The following is a 20,300-nucleotide window of genomic DNA, read 5'->3' as shown; positions in this document are numbered from 1 at the left end:
GAATGAATTGCTAGAAACTCTAAATAGATTAATTACATTTCTTTAACTTGCATTCCTACAAAATTCTAACAGAGGGCAAAAGTAGCTAAAATGCTTAGTGAACTTAAAATGGAAATCCAAATATATATTTTAGTTAGACTCAAATGAATATGAATTAAACCAGTGATATTCTATTTTTTATGTGTCTTAGAAAAGGCATGGTTTACAGGCCAAGATTAAGGTAAACTCAATTTAATGATTTGGAAACAGATGATCTAGAAAAAATTAATGTGGTTATCCCTCTATTCTAGAATAACCTCATCTAGAGACAACATTATAATTTGGAATCCAGGAAAAAAATTTGTACAACCAAAGTGAATAAAAAGTTTTGTATCAGTTAGAGTTCCACTTTCTAGTGAATGGAATAATGAGGCAAGTAGTTATTTCTGAATACAGAGATATTAATAAGTAAATCTTATGTCCACTTGCTAAAATTAAAATTGTAATATTATAATTATATATATTTATTATATAATATATATACATAAAATCACACAAATGCTAACCTTGTTTTCAGTTCTTACTCTAGTATTTGCATGGAAATACTTCTAAAATAATTAAGGTATTCTGTAATGAATAGTATATGAGCATAATCAATTTTAACCTAGAGTGTTAAAAGTATATCCAAATACATTTTTTAAACAATAGAATAATACATCAACATGGAATAATCCCTTTTGTTCTCCATTGAAATTACAAGGTAAGTGCATGCCCTGGGAATATTTTTAGATAAGCTACTTCTTCTTAGAATGGTATATAAATTATAATATTGTTGTTTAATCAACTCTACTCTGTTATACCTTGAAGAGTGTTCAGCTGTTCATTTTCATGATGTTCATTCATTGCTGGCGGAAATTGTCTTATATAAATCTATAATGTAACAATTTTCAGCATGTGGGCATTTCAGTCTTACATAAACCATTGCCTTTTGAAGCCCTGTGTTTTTCAGAATATGGATTAATAGAACTCTTTGTAGAGGAGAGGCGAAGAGCCTTTGTCATTTAGATTAAAACCATTAAGTAAAATGCATTTCAAAAGTGCAAATGATCTCATCCAAAATGTTATTTTGTGTTTGAAAATATGCATCTCTTATGCTATTATTATAAGTCAAAATCAGTGAAATGGAAATGTTTCTAACGCAGAGAAAAGAATAGGAGATAAATAGCTACATTTTCAATTTATCACTCGGAAGGTGACATTTTCTCATTTATATTGAATTTCACACATAAAAGTATTTATTAAGCTATTAGATCTTTCACAAAAGAAGAAAAGTATGTGTGTCATTAACATGCTTCACTTATTAAATGTCTGACTAAGCCCGGGAGCATCCAGTTTGCAAACAACAGCGATATATCCTTAAAAGTGAATACTATCATTTTCTTCGTCCTTCTCTCCATCTAATTTACAGAATATAACCTCGAACCTTGTGAAGATCCTGGAATTCCTCAATATGGTAACCGAATCGGGTTCAGCTTTGGGGTTGGTGACACTTTGACCTTCTCATGCTCATCAGGTTACCGCCTGGAAGGGACGTCAGAGATCATCTGTCTTGGTGGTGGCCGACGGGTGTGGAGTGCACCTCTGCCAAGGTGTGTGGGTACGTGGTCAGCTGCTTTCATTTGCTTGTATGTGAGTCACTGTCCATGGAGTTGCATGGTTATACACCCTTTGTTCTTTTATGATCTGCTGAATTTCTTCATTTATTTCATATCGGTTATTTCTATTTGTTTTTCCACTTGGCAATCTGGTGTACCTCAGTTAACTTCTCAACTGCTCCATTTAAGCGACCATGCTTCTAAATTTGTTTTCAGATGAAGGGGAAAAGGAATCAATAGATATATAAATAGATGATTGATAGATAGCTGATAGAAGAGGATAGATGAGAGAAAGAGAATCGTATTTTGAGAACTTACAGAACATTTCATTCTTATATTCTATTGAGAGATGATTTCCCATGGCTTACAACTGAAGTTGTGGCGATATTTTGTAATTTAGGATTCACATTCATGAAAGATGATCGTGAAAGAAAATATGGCAAATAAATAATAGATAATTTGAGGGCTATCAAGGCATGTATTGACTCAATATGTACAATCTATATAATTACTCTATTATGATCAATGAATTAAGCTGGCAATTCATTTTATATTGTGAAATAAAGCATAACAATAGTTACAGTATTGCAGTTTGGAGCCACCACCCACACCAACCTTTGAAAATTAATATTTTAACTGATGAAAAGAAAAAAAAAGATTTTTCCATAGGTAAAATGAAGGACTTCTTTTTTTTAATGTTTTGTTTATTTTTGAGACAGAGACACAGCATGAGTGGGGGAGGGGCAGAGAGAGACAGAGACAGAATCCAGAAAAGGCTCCAGGCTCTGAGCTGTCAGCGCAGAGCCCAATGAGGGGCTGGAACCCACAAACCGTGAGATCATGACCTGAGCTGAAGTTGGATGCTTAACAAACTGAGCCACCTGGGCGCCCCTGAAGGACTTTTGATTAAGACTTAAGTCATTTCCTATTTAAATTAGGAAAGAAGGAGGCAAAAATTTCTTCGGGTCATTAGCCATTCTCTAGTTGTCAGTATTTGCTTTGATGACAGAACTAGATACAAATGGTCATTTTATAATTATTTTATAAAGCTTTTAAAACTCTCAAAAGCATTTAATTTGAATTTACTTTAATTGTAAATGTAATTGTGGGTCGCAGATCGGTATAAGTTAGAATATGCTACCACTTCAGGCAAAGTGTTAGAGTTTTGATCTATGGTTCAAGACCTTGTCTTTTCTATGCAAGCAAAACACCCCAAAGATGAAAAAGAGAATGAACAAGATGCCCTCTATGAGTTACTCAATATATTATCGAGTACACGAAATGTGGGAGTTCCTGTGGGTCCCCAAATCGAGTAAGAAAAATATGATCTTCCAGGTTAATGTGGGTCTGAAGGCTTTTATAGTGATGAGATTGTTTTCACAGCCTCTGTGGGTTATATAACGGACAAGATGATATATAACAGATGAAAAAATTTTTTAAATCCTAGGCTTTTATAGAAATAGCACAAACAACCACAGAGGCTTGAAGTTGGGAGGCGATGAGCACATTCTCAGAGAATCTTTTCAGAAAGCTATGTACCGTGCAATCTTTCTGGTTTCGTTTGTTTTGTTGTTATTTTTTTTTTCCTGCTATTGCCAGATTTGGAATTCCCCTCTTTACCTGAATTTCCCCCATTTTAATTTTTTGGCTGATGTGCATATTTTCAAAGGGCACTTAATGAGAACCTTGGGAATAGTTCAAGTGAGGTCTATTGAGTGTGTGGGTTTAGATGGCGGTCATTTGATATTGGATTAATTCTTTTTTTTTTTTTATAAAAGGTAAAAGATTTCTTCTGGGTTAATTCACTCCTCTAAACTTCATTTTTTTTTTCATCTGTAAAATGGTTACAACAGTGGTACCTAGTTCATTGTTATGAGTTAGTTATGAGGATTAAGAGATTAGCCATGCCAGTCAGACACCTAATATAATCCCAGGAAAATAGGAAGGATTCAGAATTTAGATGTTATTATAACACTTACTGTATTGAGTATACTCTGCTATCTATCCAGCCTATCAGTCTAGTTTATAAAACCGATTATAGTAGGGAAGAAATCCCATTTTATAAAACGCTAACATTTATGTGGGTCTATTAGGCTCTTTCATATATAGTTATCTCATTTAATCCTTACTCAAATCCTGCTATTATTATCCTCCCTCCCACCGCCATTTTTCATCAGAGTAATCTTAGCCTTAGAGATTTTAAATAACTTGCCCAAGATCCTCAAGTTCGTAAGTGGCAGATGTAAGGATTTGTATGAAGTTTTTCATATTCTAAAATCCAGCTTTTTCTCACTAGGTGGTTTTATCTCAAAAGGGTCCAGGCAAAGGCGAATCTTGAAGGACTCCTTAAGGACTCTAAGGCAGAGTTAATATTTTCTCTCAAAGTATCAAATACATACCAGGCAGGCTGTTACACAGGTTAAGACATTGTTTGTGTGTATATTTTTAAGGTTTAGTTCATATTTACAATAAACTTTAATAAATGGAGTTATGAAAATCTGACTTTGCAAAAAAATAACTTTAAGTTAGTTTTTGTTTTATTAAAGTATTTCTTTGAGACTAGGTTTATTTGCGCCTAAATCTTTAATGGGAAGGATGAATAAAATCAACCTGTGGACAAATTTAGAAAGCAAATTATTGCCATGGGAATTTTCCCCCCACTTTCAAATAAGCTGTGCTTGCTTTTAAGCTTATTGAAATTTACAGTTAAGCCTATTGACTTTAATAAATTCCACTGTAGGTATACATTTAAGTTACAAGATGGGGAGAAATATTCCTTCAAATTAAATGACTTTTAAAAACTTTACTTCTCCAGTTTTCTTTTAACTTTTCTTCACTACTCTGCCTGTGCTTTAAAAGAAATGTGTTCCTTTTTGTATTTCTGGTTCCATGTATGCATATGTATATATTTCGTATTTTGTTATCTTTTCAAAGTTCACAGTCTTTCGTCACATAAAATGCAAATTATTTGTAAGTATTCATATGAACAGACCCAATTTTACCAATTCTCATTTATTTGGACAGTTTTTGTTTCTTTTTAGATTTTTTGTACTTTTCATTTTATCTCTCATGCCAATTCTCTAGTCCATACTTGCTTAAAAACTATTGTTTAGTCCTTAGCATTATCAACCTCATAGAAAGCCTATGTTATAGATAGTGGCCAAATTATAAATAGATTGTATTCCAAAACTTTGCTTCTGTTTCAGTTTTTTGGAATCTAAATGGTCTTTCCCTGGCACAAGGTTGCAAATGATGGATACATTCCCAGAACAAACCATAGATAAGGTTTCAAATGTTACATCAAATGGAAAGCTAATACTAACATTTACTAAAATGATTTATATATATATATGTATATATATATGTATATATGTGTATATATATATATTTCTTATATAAGTTATGTAAGAAGGGGTCTGACTTTTTGGACAGTAAAGCAACTGATATTCAAAACTAATTACAGAAACTTGGTATATGTTTAATTTTGATTCTTTGTTTAGTGTATTAATTGCTTGGTGTCTTTCAGTTTCTATTGGTAGGGTTTAGTAAAAATTACCTTGTAATTTTACCAACCATCCTTAGTTGTGGATGTTAGACAAGTAATAAATAACATTTTCACTTAACTAGTTTTTCTGAGTAACCTCTGTATTTATGTTTTAAGGTGATATTGTAACCACTAAAATATAATAACACCATAATATGGTCTTCACAATCTATAAAGGATTATATCATGTAGCGTCTCATTCCAAAAATCCATCAATGCCGTGAAAGTAGATTTAATGTACCTGTTTTATTATGAAGATACAATGTGTATAAAAAACACAAACTTACAGTCCGAGCCATGGCTGTCAGAATGTTCTGAGTCCCAGGCTTGCACTCTGTTCAGAGTAGCACACTGCTGTCTTTGACTGGAGGTTTCAATAAAGTTGGGAGGAAATCTGCTCTTAATTATAGTGGATACATGGCTTTGGAGAACTCGTTACGTTGTCTTCTATTTTAATCAGAGGAAGCTTCTTTGACCACGACCCATTTATCAGGGATTACTTACGTGCAGGGGAATTTGTAGAGGCAAGAGAAGAATCTTCATAGAAATTGAGAGCATTAAAGTGCAGAAGCAGGGATTTTTCTCCCTAAGAAGTGGTCCCCATTACCAGCACATAGTTAATATTTACACTCCAGCCTTTCCTAAGCTGTGTGACCTTTGGGAAGCTGTTCAGATCTCTTTCCTGCCAAGTTTTCTCAGATGTAAAATGTGGAGAATCACATCTATGGTGCAAGACAGCATATAGCTGTAAGCAATAACAGACATGTAAGTAACCTAACACTTCAACACATGACCCTTGCTCAACCAACCTGTTTCTTCTTCTTGCACCTGCAACTCTTGATTTTTATGAACCAGCAGGAGAGAAAAGAGAAGAAAAGGAGATGAAAAAGTTTAATGTGCTATCAGAAGCTAGGTATTTCACACATACAATCTTATTTCCTATTGAAAGATCAAGATGAAATTTTTATCTTAAAAAAAAAAGTATACCCATAACTACGTTTACATTTTGGAAGAGATAAAAATAATCAGCAGGTAAAATGATATTTCAGTGAACATATTTTATATTTAAGTGATTATCCTGGAGAACCGTGTCTCTATTTAAAAGGGTAATCTGGCCATCTTTTTAAGTGGCAACAAAATGTCCAAAAGCAAAAAAATAAAAATAAAAATAAAAAGTATTAAGAGAATTTATTACTTTGAAATAAGAAACACTGCCCTGTTTCCGGTCAAGAAATGAGTACCAGATTTCCTTTTCTAAAGTTCACATGACAAAGAACACTGGAATTTCCATTATCATCTTTCTAAATCAAGAAAAAACTTGCATATTCTTATTCAGCCTCCAAATATACCAGAAATCATGCCAGGTCATGTTGCAAATAAACAAGGAGTTAATGAAAGAACAGATTGTTTTGGAAAGTAGATTAGCAAGTTCAGTGTTAGTAATGACTTGTCTTTAAGCAGGACTCCACACATTTTAAGAAGCCCACGCATTTTGAAATCATTTTAAAAACATTAATTCATTCATCCTCACAGTCCCCCCATTTAACACATCTACTTCTATTTCTAATTTTACGTGTCATTGATTTTTTTTATTTGACCTTGGACAAGTAACAACATCTTTCTTTAATCATATGTCAAATGAGAAAAATGATAACTCTGTATTACATATCTACTCATTTTTCTCACTTTTCTGACTTTTTAGATCATATATTCTGCTTGTTATTTGTTATTTAGTTTAAAAATGAATGTTAACAGTGGAAACAGGGTACAGCATGTATGGGAACTTTATTATCACTGTAACATCTCTGTAAATCTAGAACTATTTTAACGTTAAAAAAATTCTAAAAATTAGGGAAGTTTGGGTGGCTCAGTCAGTTGAGCATCTGACTTTTGATTTCAGCTCAGGTCATGTTTCTGGGGTTGTGGGATGGAGCCCCACGTCGGACTCTGTGCTAAGTATGGAGCCTGCTTTGAGTTCTCTCCCCCTCCCTCTGCCCCTCTCCCCCATTTGCAGATGCTCTCTGCTCTCTGTCTCTCTCTAAAAGAAGCCTATATATAATCACTCAAGTTAGCCAGTGCTGTAGATATATAGCCATGTAGAAAGCAAACTAGTATTAAGAGACCTCCCTGGCTTTCAGATGCTACTATTAATTAGCTGACTGACTTTAAGCAAATGCCTTAATTTTCTATGCTTCTCTCTTCGACAAAGAATGGTACTAATATGAGTTCTACTCAACCCGAATATTTCTGGTAAAGATAGCAGAAAATATTAGATAGAAAGTTTCTTGGTAAATTATATACCCAAATGTATATTTATATTTTCTGGTATAATTATGACTGGGTGCATTGATTTCTTGACAATGTAAAAATACGTAACATTGACTTATACTTGTTCATTGCTTTACACTTTGGTTTGTTTGTTTGTTTTTGAGTTACTTGCTTGTGACCTTACAAAGCAAGTCAAGGAGGTATTATTGATATTTAACAGCTGAGAAAATGGTACCTGGAAAAATTATAAGTAATGAGTGGAAGATTATGCCAGAAACCAAGTCTTGAACTTTTTAGACCAGTGCTATGATATTCCAGATGGCATTTCTTTAGTATTATGTACTGATGTACTCTTTTGGAATACTACCTTTTTTTTTTTTTTTTTTAATAGAGCAGACCAGGGGTGAGCAAACATTTTTTCTGTAAAGTACCAGGTAGAAAATATATTGGGCTTTACAGCTTGTGGTCACAACAACTAAATTTTGCCTGCGTGTCCTAAAAGCAGCAATAGACAATATATAAATGAATAGGTGTGCCTGTGTTCTAATAGAAATTTACTTACAAAAGCAGGCGGTAAGCTGGATGTGGCCCTAGGGCCATAGTTTGCTAACCTCTGCAACAGACGGGCCAAGCTGAGTCAACTTAAATATCCCTCTTGCATTTGGGAATTTACTACTCATCATTCATCTCTAAGGAAATTAAAAAAAAATCTTTCCCTATTCTCTATTTTTTAATTATGGGTTCTGCTTATTAAACAACATGTAATTTACTTATTTCTAAGAGAAAAGATGTCTCATGTTTCTCCAGAAAGATTAGGATGGGGCGTGTGTGTGTGTGTGTGTGTGTGTGTGTGTGTGTGTGAACACTGATGTAATTTGTGGATAACATAAAACTATCTCCAAGACCTCCTATATACCCAGATCTGAGTACCAAGTCTGCATTCCCAGCTGTACACTGGACCTCTCCATATGGATGTCCTCCCACGGGCACATTGACTTCACATGCCAAACAGAACTCATTATCTCCTCAGCCAAATCAGTTCTTCCTTCTGCACTCTTTATTTCAGTTATGGCATCATTCTCAGCCAGGCATCCAACCTAGAAACTGTGTCATCTTTCACCACCCCCCTCTCTTTCTCTCAATCCATATTGGAATCATCACTAAGACCTACCACCTAAAGCTGTTGCTCAAACTTACCGCCATTTCTGTTTTCGCTCTCATTATTCCAGACCAGCTCTCATTCATTGGTCCTCGTAAAGAATAACATAATAGCACAGTTAGAATGTGTGCTAGGCATTGTGTTAGACTATATATAGTTTTTTCTTTTACATATTCCTTGTAAAAACCATTTGAGAGAATATTATTTTCCCACTTTATAAAGTAGCTAGATTAATTGCCTAACTTTATAAAGAGCTTAAAATGAGCTCTTTCTGATTCCAATGCTCACATCATAGCAATTATATATATAATCCCATCGTATTATCTCTTCTAATTGGATTTTCTGTTTCCAAATTTCATCTAATTTATCTTCAGTAACCCTGTTAGTTATATTTGTTTTTATTGACAAGTAACAAATTACCACAAATTTAGGAGCTTAAAACAACACATGTACTTTCTCATGGTTTCTGTGGGTGGGGAGTCTTCGCACAGCTGAACTGGGTCCTCTTCTTTGCGTCTTACAATCTCCAACCAAGGTGTTGACTGAGTTCCGACCCGAGGTTCAGGATTCTTTTCCAAGCGCACAATGTTGCTGGATGTAATCGGTTCCTTGTAGTTAAAGGACTGAGAAATTCAGTTCTTTGCTCAGTTCCTAGAGGCTGTCTACCGTTCCTTGCCATGTGGACTTCTCCAATGTGACCACTTCCTTCATCAAGCTAACAGGGAGAGTCCCTGTAGTGAGTCACTAGCAAGATTCAGTTTTATATAATGAAATATAGTCACAGGAGTAATGAGAAGCAAGTTACAGGTCCCATTCAACTCAAGGGGAAGGATTGCACTAAGACATAAATAAATGCCAGGAGATGGGTATTATTGGAAGTTCACCCTAAAGTCTGTTCTCACCAGTTATCCTTAGATCAGATTATAGGGGCGCCTGGGTGGCTCAGTCAGTTGAGCGTCCGACTTCAGCTCAGGTCATGATCTCACAGTCTGTGAGTTCGAGCCCCATGTCGCGCTCTGTGCTGACAGCTCAGAGCCTGGAGCCTGCTTCGGATTCTGTGTCTCCCTCTCTCTCTGCCCCTCCCCTGCTCACGCTCTGTCTCTCTCTGTCTCAAAAATAAATAAAAACATTAAAAAAATAAGAAAGATCAGATCAGATCTGTTCCCTACATAAATCACTGATTTCCCATTGCCTTTTGGAAAAGGTTGAAATCCCTTAAGTCCTTTCTTGGGTGGGCTTAGTGTCTTCTAGAGTCATTCTTCCGTATGCATTCTGGAATACAGCCACACAATGCTACAGGCCATTACCAAACATGCCAAGCAGTTTCTATACGTTAAGATGTTAAGAACATGTTGAGGTTCTAATGCATGCAAATGATCAAACTTTCACCTGTATTGGCACAAGCAAATAAATAATTTACCTCTAAGACGGTGCATGCAAAGGTATAGTGAGAAAGCACTGAAAGTGTTCTTTAGTAGCTGGAGAAGGCTTTGCTTTTTAATCTATTGAACTTCCATTCCTATCATCCTACCATAGATCAAGACACCATTGTCTATCATTACTTACCTGTATTATTGTAACAGACTCTAGTCTCCATTCTTTTCTCTCTTCCCCAAATAGTAGATGTAGAATGAACTTCCTATGATACAAATTCGATGATGTCACTCTCTCATTTAAAATTCTTCTACTGTCCTCCACCTCCACTGTTCTCCATTGCCCCTAAAATTAATTCTGAATGTTATCCTCTTACTCGCGTCCTCATTCCATAATTTGGCCTAACCAATTTGTTCTTCAGGCATACTTTATTTATCCATCCTGATATGAAGCCTTCCTGACCTTCAAAGTATGTGTGAGATGTCCTTACTACAGGTTTCATGAGCTTTATTTTTGTATTTCCCCTTTCTAGGTTTCATAATGCTGTATTGAATTACCTTTTTATCTACAGCAGTGTTTAGCATATAGAAAGCTTTCAGTAAATTTGTTGAGTTGATAAAGAAATGAATATATTATAGCCAAAGCTCCTTTATTTTTTTGCATTTTAAACTCACTAACTTTAATTTATATGAACAAAGCTCTACTTCAGAGGTACTGTATTCAGCCTAACACAAATAAGGGACTCTAATTGCCATTTCAGCCTGGACCATCACACTGCTTCCTAGTCTATAATTCATTTGCTGTGCAGATATTAACACACAACCTCTCAAGTTTAATAAGTAAATCAACCAACCGACCAACAATGATGACGCCCAAAAAGACTACTAAGGGAAAGCTTATAATTATGATAGAAACAAAAAAGATAAATTTATAAAAATTGAAAATGGTGAGGACCTGTTGAGTCTTTTACGTGTATATGTAATAAATCCTTCCGCAATATGTAGTGAAATTCAGAGCTCAAGAAAGGAATAACTGGCAATTATTTTCAACAAAATGAAAAGAGAGAAAGAAAAATGTACCTGTTAGAAAAACTCAGTATCCACAAGAACGAAAAGAAGCAATGCACATGTCCTGTTTAACAGAGCTGCATAGAGGACTGTGAACTTAAACTTTTATAATTCATTTGGGATTTATAAACAAATAGATTTACAGAGAGCCTTTTTTAATCTAACTGGCTTGTTAGCAGATACACATCTAAGCTTACTCGATTATACTGAGTTCGGCAAGTGAATGCATACCGTTTCATCTCATGACTGTGAGCCCCTTAAAGATGGAGTCTGTATCTTAGTTATCTTTGTACCTCTGTGTGTCTACCATAAACGGACATACTACAGGTGCTCATTCATTCTTTGTAAGAGAGTGGAGGGGTGCCTGGGTGGCTCAGTTGGTTGGGTGTCTGATTTTGGCTCAGGTCATGATCTTGTGGTTCATGAGTTTGAGCCCCGTGTCAGGCTCTGTGCTGACAGTTCAGAGCCTGGAGCTGCTTCAGAGTCTGTCTCTTCTCTCTCTCTCTCTCTCTCTCTCTCTCTCTCTCTCTCTCTCTGCCTCAATCTCTCTCTCTCTCAAAAATAAATAAACATTAAACAAAATTCATAAAAGAGTATAAAGTTGGGGTGTCTGAGTGCCTCAGTTGGTTAAGCGTCCAACTTTTGATCTCAGCTCAGGTCATTATCTCAGGGTTTGTGAGCTTGAGCCCTGCGGCAGGCCCTTCCCTGACAGCGTGGAGCCTGCTTAGAATTCTCTCTGCCCCATTCCTACACACTCTCTGTCTCTCTCTCTCAAATAAGCCTAGAAAGAATCTTTAAAAATATTGTAAGAGAGTATAAAGTTAATACACTACATGATCATCATGAACCAACTAAACCAAAGTAGACTATGACCTATCCATATTGGTGACTCGCATTGAAATGATCTTCTGTGTTATTAGAGTCTCAAATTCTTTGGACGTTTTTTTTTTTTTTTAATTTTATGAGGACTTAAAATATCAGACTCCTAAAAACACTTTATTTCCCTTATATGTCCTCATGCTCTGACTATATATTTGTAAGCCAAAATCTGCCTGCTAATTAGAAAATTAGAAGATAAGTTAGTTTTGGTTTTAAATAGAGGACACACAGACTTTTTTAGAGAAAGATGAGTTACAGAAGAGGGGCAAAAAGTGAAGTATTTACTGGACCTAAATTCTAGGGACATGTCCGTAAGGCAGTTGCAAAATTGAGGGTCTCATACCAGCAAGAATCACCAAAGTACCAGGGGAACTTGCTTTCTGTGCAACCTCTAAGTGATCTCCACATTTTCTGGAGAATGTGCCCAAGTTAAGAAATACGTCAAGCATATTCTTCCATCGTCTGTATCTAATAAATTTAACCTAGACATAATAGGACGTATGATTTTTTAAAAAAGGGATATGGTTAGAGCTCTGAAGAGTGTGTTAAAGAAAAATAAATGCTAATATTAACCCAAAAGTACGAAATTCATCAACTTTGTTATAAGACAAACTAATTTTAGTTTTTAGCCTAATATATTTTTACTTAATTCGAAGGTGACTGGCCTATGGCTCATATCAGTGCCAGATAAGAAATATTTTACCTGACATAATAATAAAAGCTAATATTTGCTGTGTGTTTACCATATGCCTAGCATGGTCTTATGGGGTTTCAATGAAGATCCCGAGGCACAGGGAGGTGAAGTAATTTTCCGGAGGAGTATATCCAAACGATATTTCATGTGAAGCAGGTTAGATTGGGAGCAGATTTTTTGCTATATGTAAATATGAACCGTAAAGAATAAAAGCATTAAGTAAGCCAGTGTGATCATATTCTGTACGTGTCCCCAAACCGGTTCTTGCTTACAACAGTGACATCTGTGGCTCTCAGGAAATACTATCATTTGGCAGTGTAGATAACTGGAGGAGATAATTAAATGTTATTGCTCCTTGTAACTGAATTAGATTTTGATGCCATGTCTCAGGAGAGGGTAGGATTTAATTGAAGTTGCAATAGACCAACAGTACCTAAAAGCCTTTTGAAACCAGGAGGAAAGGTCATTGTCACATTAGGCAAATAGATTTTAAAATTACTTCTAATTCTATGTTTTTATAAAGTCATCATGTCTATTCATTTTGCGTATATGGTGTATAAATTTCTTCTCCCCATTTCAACCTCCTAATGAAAATAATAGCAAAAACTATGCATGCCATTAGTACAGAGGTTGATTCCTAATAAATGGTTTTATTATTTGTCGTCTGGTAATGTACTTAGCTAAGATATGTTCAGATGTACGTAGAGCTTTGAAAACAGACAAAAGAACATTGGAACAGACCAGGGCTATCAATTAAGAGCAGTGCATTGTACTAAAGAACCAATCAGCCTTAAGTTCAGTGGCACTAATTGGGGTAGGTTTAGCGTGAGTCCAGGAGAGTAAGACTGTGATTATTTTGCATAGTAAATGCATTCACCCCCTCATCAAGGGTGTGCAGTAAAATAAATGTCATCGTTTCACCATTATTTCTGTTGTTTAGCTGTTTTCTCTTCAGCTCAAGCTTTCCGATCTCAAATCCAGCTCCTTCACAGGACAAAGCAGCTGAAGTCATCTTCCTTTGTTTATTACACCAAGACAGTTGCCATGGAAATAATATAATGTTATAAAATAAGCATCATAAGTTAAATCCAGAATCAAGAAGGGACGTATAAGTCAGGTTTGAAAGAGTGTACTTATTTAAATAAACAGTGGCTTGGCAATCATTAAAAAATGTCAAGGTGAATTACTGAGAAAACAGAGAAAAATGAACTTCGGGCTTTTGGATTTTTTTTGCAGATTTTAAATATTGCCCTTCAAGCAGGTGTTTTAGAGAAAAGGAGTTAAGGGATTACTAACCCTCCTACAAACTAAATTTCTGGCTATAAGCCGTTTTTCTACTCTGCATTGTACTCCAGTACTCTTGGTAGCTCCCTTTGAATCCCAGTTCAATTATTGGTATGCTCAGTGCATAGGTAACATTTCTTTCTTCATGTGTTTTAATCAGTCTACAAAGACTGTGTTTCAAAAGGTGATGGATAGTTTTTATTTCATGCATTTTACTGTACCTTTCTGAATTTGCACTCATTGATATTTTATTATGCTTGGCTATAGAGTTCTGCAGATAGAAAATATTAACCTTTTCCAATCCTTTAAACTTGGAATCTCAGCTGAATCCGATCACTACTTTCTGAAAGAAATCCTGAGTTTTGTGTATTTTTGAAAAGTTTAGATTTTTTTTAAAGATATTGTTCTGTTTTTCTAATAATGTAAAATAATTTCCCACATGTCCAATCATGGTATTCTAAACCACTTTTTGTCATTTGCCTGGGTGAAACACCATACAAGGTGTTCACCACCATATGGCTGCCCCTTCTGTAGAAAGAAAACCAAGTTGTATCTTTTTCTACTTGGAAACTTAGTAGAAAAACTCAGATTATGATCTAGGCTGTGTATGCTACCTAATCCCAAATTCCTTTATTCATCTAATACATATTCATTTGATGTTGCTCCATGGTGGTTTAAAAGGCACCCTGCCCTCTTCCTACTATGTGAGGGCTAATAAAAACTATCTGGTGAGTTTTGTAAAACTGAAAAGCGCTCCACTCTACTTGTAAGAGCCTCTCTTCTCCTACCCACTTCCAGCCCCACCACTCTTGCCCATGAAGTAAGATGACTACAATAATCAACCATGATCACTATGATGGTATGTATTACCCTCAGGTGTGTGGAGTTAAAACAAAAGGTTGAGATGCACTGATAAAGAGAATAATGTAGTGAGGTTCATTTCAGTCCACATTTTCTTGTGACCTTGGAAAAACATTAACATGCCATTACAGGTTTTTTTTCTCAGGCACAATTTCAAGAATATCATCATTGACTCTATGACGTTTTGTTATTTTTTTTCTCTTTTTCTGATCCCTTCTCCTGTTACAGCTTCATTTGATTATATGTCATTTATTGATCTCACAATCTTTCTCACAGAAGTGGAAAAAAAAATAAACGTACAAAGAAAACCTGAAAAGAATAAATTGGAATAAAGACAACATGCAAATTTCTGAGGCTTAGTGAACATGAAGGGAGTTGTGAGTTGTTGGTTAGTCAAAGCCAAATACCCTCAAAATGGAAATCATATCTTTAAAAAAATTTCAGCCTTTTAGTAGTCTGCCAAAAGCTATAATGGAGAGAGAAGAGAAATAATGTTGTTGAGTGCTTATCATGTACATGGCGGCATGCCTGGTACTATGAGGTTTTTCTCTTATTAACTTCTTATGGTAATCATATTAGGTACATATTCCTATTTCTACTTCCTGTATTGAGAATGCAATGCTCAGAAAGGCAAAGTGGTTCCCATTAAGTGTCACAGCAAGTAAACACAGATTCATCTATCTTCCAGATCTTGTAGTCCAAATTCTTCATTGTTTATTTGAATTTTTCCACAATTGCATTAATGACCGAGAATAATATTGTCATTCTGTGAAAATCACTTGTTTTTATTTTCTTCAGGGGGAAAAAAAAGAATGGTTTGGGGGCTAAATTTAAAATTATGGAATTTGCCAAAGAAGTTTTCCTTGAATTTGTCTACTGAACTTTCTGGATAAGTATTTCTACGATATATTTAATTCACTCTCAAATTTTGAAGGCCATTAAAAGACATGTTATGCAAGTTACATACATTGACCATAGAAATGTTAAAAAATAACAAGAATCAAATTTCAATAAATGCCGTGATATGATCTAGCTAGGGTTAGAATTATTCTTTTCTTTGTACATAGGTAATGATGTAACATGGAAAACTTCCAAAAACCTTAATGTCTATAGCACATGATTTTTTTCTTCTTTAGGAATATGTTTCCGCCACTCCCTAAAATAAGTGTTGTTCATATTAATGGATCAGGGTTCTTCTGTCATTAAGCTCTCTGATATCTTAGCTCTGGGCATCTCTAAAACTCAGCTCTTTGAAATTTATTCTTCATTCATTCATTCATTCATTCTCATCTATATATTCATAAGTTTGTCAAACTTAGTTTGACAATAATGGTTGGCATGATGTTCTAGGTAATGGTGACATAACAAAGATGATATCAACAATTATTTTACTAGAACACATTGATGGACTTAGTATGCTATCTATTCTATTGCTTAACAAAAAATCAATTTCTGTCTCTCTCTCTCTAAAAAACAAAACAAAACAAACAAAAACTTAAAAAATTAATCCAGTGCAACAGATATTTAGTGAGCCTTGAGTTTGGTTGTCAAAGGTAAAAATATATAACAAATGCTTTCTCATCAGGGGTCTCCTCTATTGTAATGGGAAATAAACACTTTAGACTAATTATGACATCATAATATGAGAATGGGAAATAAACCCCATAATATAGCAGAGTGGAGTAACTTTTTTTTCCCCAGGAAGGATAGACAATAGCTTCTCAAAAAATGATATATTTGTGGAAATGAGCTGGATTTTACCAAGTAGAAAAGGTGGAGATAGCCCCCTAGGCAAAGGATATAACATAAGTCAAACAGGTAAAATTAATTTGTCCACAAATCTGTTTTGGCTTTTTCGTAGCTCTTTTCTGAGTCCCAGTTCAATTATAGCTGTAGTCAATATGTAGCTAACACTTTCTTCTTTCTGGGTTTTAATCAATTCGTGAAGGCCACATTTCCTACGATGATAGATAGTTCTTATTTCACACATTTTTCTGTGTTGTTCAGAAACCTGACTATGTGTTTTATTAGAATTGATATATTAATAAGCAGCAGCCCTGTAATATTCCATATGGTACAGCGTCTGGACTTGGGAAAAAATACCCCCTAGGGTCAAATCATGGCTTCACAATTTAGTGGTTGTGGTGAGTTGGACAAGATATTTAACCCCTCTGACCCCCATCTGTTGCAAGTTGGATAAGATATTTAACCAACTGTCTCATTTGTAAAATAGAGAAGTAATTTTTTTTAAATATTTAGATTTACTGAGTTTTTACTATGGCCAGGCACTCTGCCAAGTGATTTATATATATTAACCCATTCAATCTTCTCAACAAGTATCATGCACAAAAAGCATTATTATCATCTCCCTTTTACAGATAAGACCAATGAAATACAGAGTAGTTATTTCACTTAGATAGCTGTGTGCCCAAGATAACACAATGCTCATTGCCTGACTTTTACATTGTTATAAAGAGGCCCTATGAATTCAATACGAAGGAGCTTAAATTCAATCTTTTGCATACAGACCAAATTAGAAGGCCTACCCTGTCTTCAGGAAAGCTGACACTGAATATAGCATTCATCGTTGCTTGCGCAACAGAATGGGGCTGGACAAAATGAGAAGCAGACAGCATTTGAATGATGGAGAATCTTATATGGTATTTTAAGGAGCAATTGAGACCCATGAAGATGTTTTAAGCAAAGAAAAAATATAGTCAGATTTACAGTTTACGAGATCTTTCCAATATTTCCATGTATGGATGACAGATCTGAGTTTCCTTAGCTTGAGTTTGCTCTGCTGAAATTAGGGAAATCCATCAGGAAAGCGTTTTAGTACCCTTTACGTAAGCTCATGGGGCAAAGCAGTAAAATGGGAGAGGAGGGGGCACTTTTAAGTACCAAAGATTATTTGTGTTAGAGATCTTCAGGATGTTTGATTATAAACTCCCCCTTAATGTGTTCACATTACATGCAACAGCAGTTATTGCCTAGTAAGATCCCAAGGCCTGGAATCAATTTAGTATAACATCTCCAAATCAGAGGCAGATTCTTGGCTTCCTGGTCAGAATTCACAGAACTCCTCTTTTATATTCTCTTCCACTGCTTTTATCTCATATCCCGACCACAGACTATTCCAAGAGAATGGACTATTCCAGAACACACTATGCCATTTTATATATTTAGGTGTTGGGTTTCGTGTATACTCCTCTTGAGTATACCGCAGAGAGAGAATAAGGAGAAATACCCACCCCTTCTGTGGCATGGTCTCCAGGCTCCAGCCAGAAGAAGATTCCAACTGCATACACAATCTGGAAATTATGGGAGAGGTCCAGGCTGAGAAAAAATTTACAGGTTTTCAGCATATAGATGCGACTGCAAGCCATGAGTTTGGATGAGATAAGCAAGGGAGGAAGTGAAGACTGAAAAAAAAAAAGCCAAGCCCTGGGCTTCACCAATGTTTAGAAATCTGGGAGATAAGAACCAGCAAAGGAATTGAGAAAGAGAAATCTGTAACATGGGGTAAGGTTAACTGATGGGTTAAGAGACTGATGTCCTAGAGGCTAAGGGAAGAAAAATTTCAAGGAGAAAGGAGTAAACCTTCCCTTAATGTTGCCTGCCCACGGGTTAAGTTAGATGAAGGGATCAAATATACATAACGATGTGAAAATCACTGATGAACCTGACAAATGCAGTCTTAGTGAAGTGCAGGGGTGTAAGTTCAAGAAAATGGGAGGGGAATTGCAGAGTGAATTTAGAGAACTCTTGTGAGAATTTTCACTAAGAAGATCTGTAGAGTGAAGCGGTAGATGGGGGAAAAGGTTAAGTCAAGAATTTTTCTCCTCCAACTTTTTATGATAAACATTTTCACATATGCCCCAAAGACATCCATATAGGTACCATCAAAGTTTCACAGTGATTATGATTTTGCGATATGTATTTTTATATTTTTCTTTCTGCAATATTTTAAAGTACGTTGCAGACATCAGATATTTCTCTCCAGAATATTTTCATAGGCAGTTCTATAAATAAGGTCATCCCCCTGGATAATCATAACATCATTACGATGGCTGGAATCATTTAGCATCCAGTCTATCTTTAAATTTCTCCCAGGTTTCCCCCACATATCTTTTATAGCTATTTCTTTTCCAAAATTAAAATCCAAATTCAGCTTCATGCTTACATGTTATGATTCTTTTAGTTTCTTATTTATTTATTTATTTATTTATTTATGTATGTATTTATTTATTTTTTCTGTAAGATGACTTTTTTGAAGAGACTGGGCCAGTTGTCATGTAAAGTATTCCATGTTCTGGATTTTTTCAATTGTTTTCTTGTGTCATTTAACTTCTTCAGTTATACCACTCTCCCACTGCCACCTGCCCCTCTTGCTGTTTCTCATGCAAATAGCAAGTCATGTCCAAAGTCTATTAGTTTCTGGTTAAATTTCTCCCTTTCTCTCCTCTCTCTCTCTCTCTTTCTCTCTCTTTCCACCAAAGTCCTTCATGGGAGATGTTTGTATAGCATTTCATATATTTAGGTGTTACATAAAATCTAGATGTTTCACTATTATGGATGATGCTTGATCCCATGATTGAAGGTTTGTTTGTCTTGGTTTGTTTTTTATTTTTATTTTTTTAAGTTTATTTCTTTAGTTTTGAGAGAGAGCACAAAAAGGGGAGGGGCAGAGAAAGAGAGAGGGAGAGAGAGAATCCCAAGCAGGCTCCATGCGTCAGAGCAGAGCCCAACACATGGCTCGAACTCACGAATCGTGAGATCATGACCTGAGCTGACATCAAGAGTCAGATGCCTCACTGAGCCACCCAGGTACTTCTGGTTTGTTTTTCATAAGAGAAAAATACTACATGTATTAAGCTAATGAAAATGATCCAATGAGGAGTAGAAATTAATGGCAAATTAGCAAAGAGCTGTTCTAGCACCACAAGAATAATGTTTCAGGACTGGGGCTGTAAATATACAAACCTTCGGAACACAAGTGATCACCCCAAGTGACCGATCACAGGAGAAAAGCAGCAAACGTGGGCACAGACACAAGTAGGAAGGGTCATGTGGTGCTGTGTTGGTAGAAACTTGTAAGAAATCATCTTTGGATTACTTTAATTTTCTCTGTGAAGTAGGAGGCAAGATGATTATCTGAGAGGAGGACGGAGGAGGAAGACATTGCGTCTTTGGGAAGAGAAATGAAGGTATGAAATAGTCATAAGAGGGCGGGGGAGTGAATGAATTAGAAAATATTGAAAGCACCAAGAAATGGAACAGAAGCAGGAGCTTAAATCCAGCCCAGGAATGAAAAGGGTACTGGATGACTACAGTAAGGACCTGTGTTCTGATAATATGTGATTCAAAGCCTAGAGTGAGGGAAGGAATAAGCAATGATGAGAATCGAGCAATCCTATGCCCTCTCCGGGCACTGGAGCACCAGAGGGAAGACAGCCACCACTTGAGGCAACTGCAGAGAAGGCAATGGAATGAGTATCAGCTGTTGAGCATTTAATAACACACCAGGCACTGATCT

The 20,300-nt window shown here is 35.6% G+C and overlaps 1 protein-coding gene across 6 annotated transcripts in view; it reads left to right on the top strand.

The window, feature by feature from the left end:
- Positions 1-20,300, top strand: part of CSMD3 (CUB and Sushi multiple domains 3) — a 1,247,213-nt gene that overhangs the window by 859,194 nt on the left and 367,719 nt on the right. For all 6 annotated transcript variants that reach the window (XM_053896606.1, XM_019467839.2, XM_019467838.2 and 3 more), the window contains one exon: positions 1,448-1,636. In XM_053896606.1, coding sequence (XP_053752581.1) covers positions 1,448-1,636 — 189 coding nt within the window. The remainder of the gene's footprint in view (positions 1-1,447; positions 1,637-20,300) is intronic.

The sequence above is a fragment of the Panthera pardus genome, unplaced genomic scaffold (genome assembly GCF_024362965.1).
Source record: "Panthera pardus isolate Hobbes unplaced genomic scaffold, ASM2436296v1 HiC_scaffold_7, whole genome shotgun sequence".
Lineage (NCBI taxonomy): Eukaryota > Metazoa > Chordata > Mammalia > Carnivora > Felidae > Panthera > Panthera pardus.
The sequence above is the reverse complement of the archived record's forward strand: the minus strand, read 5'-3'. Positions and strand labels throughout refer to the sequence as shown.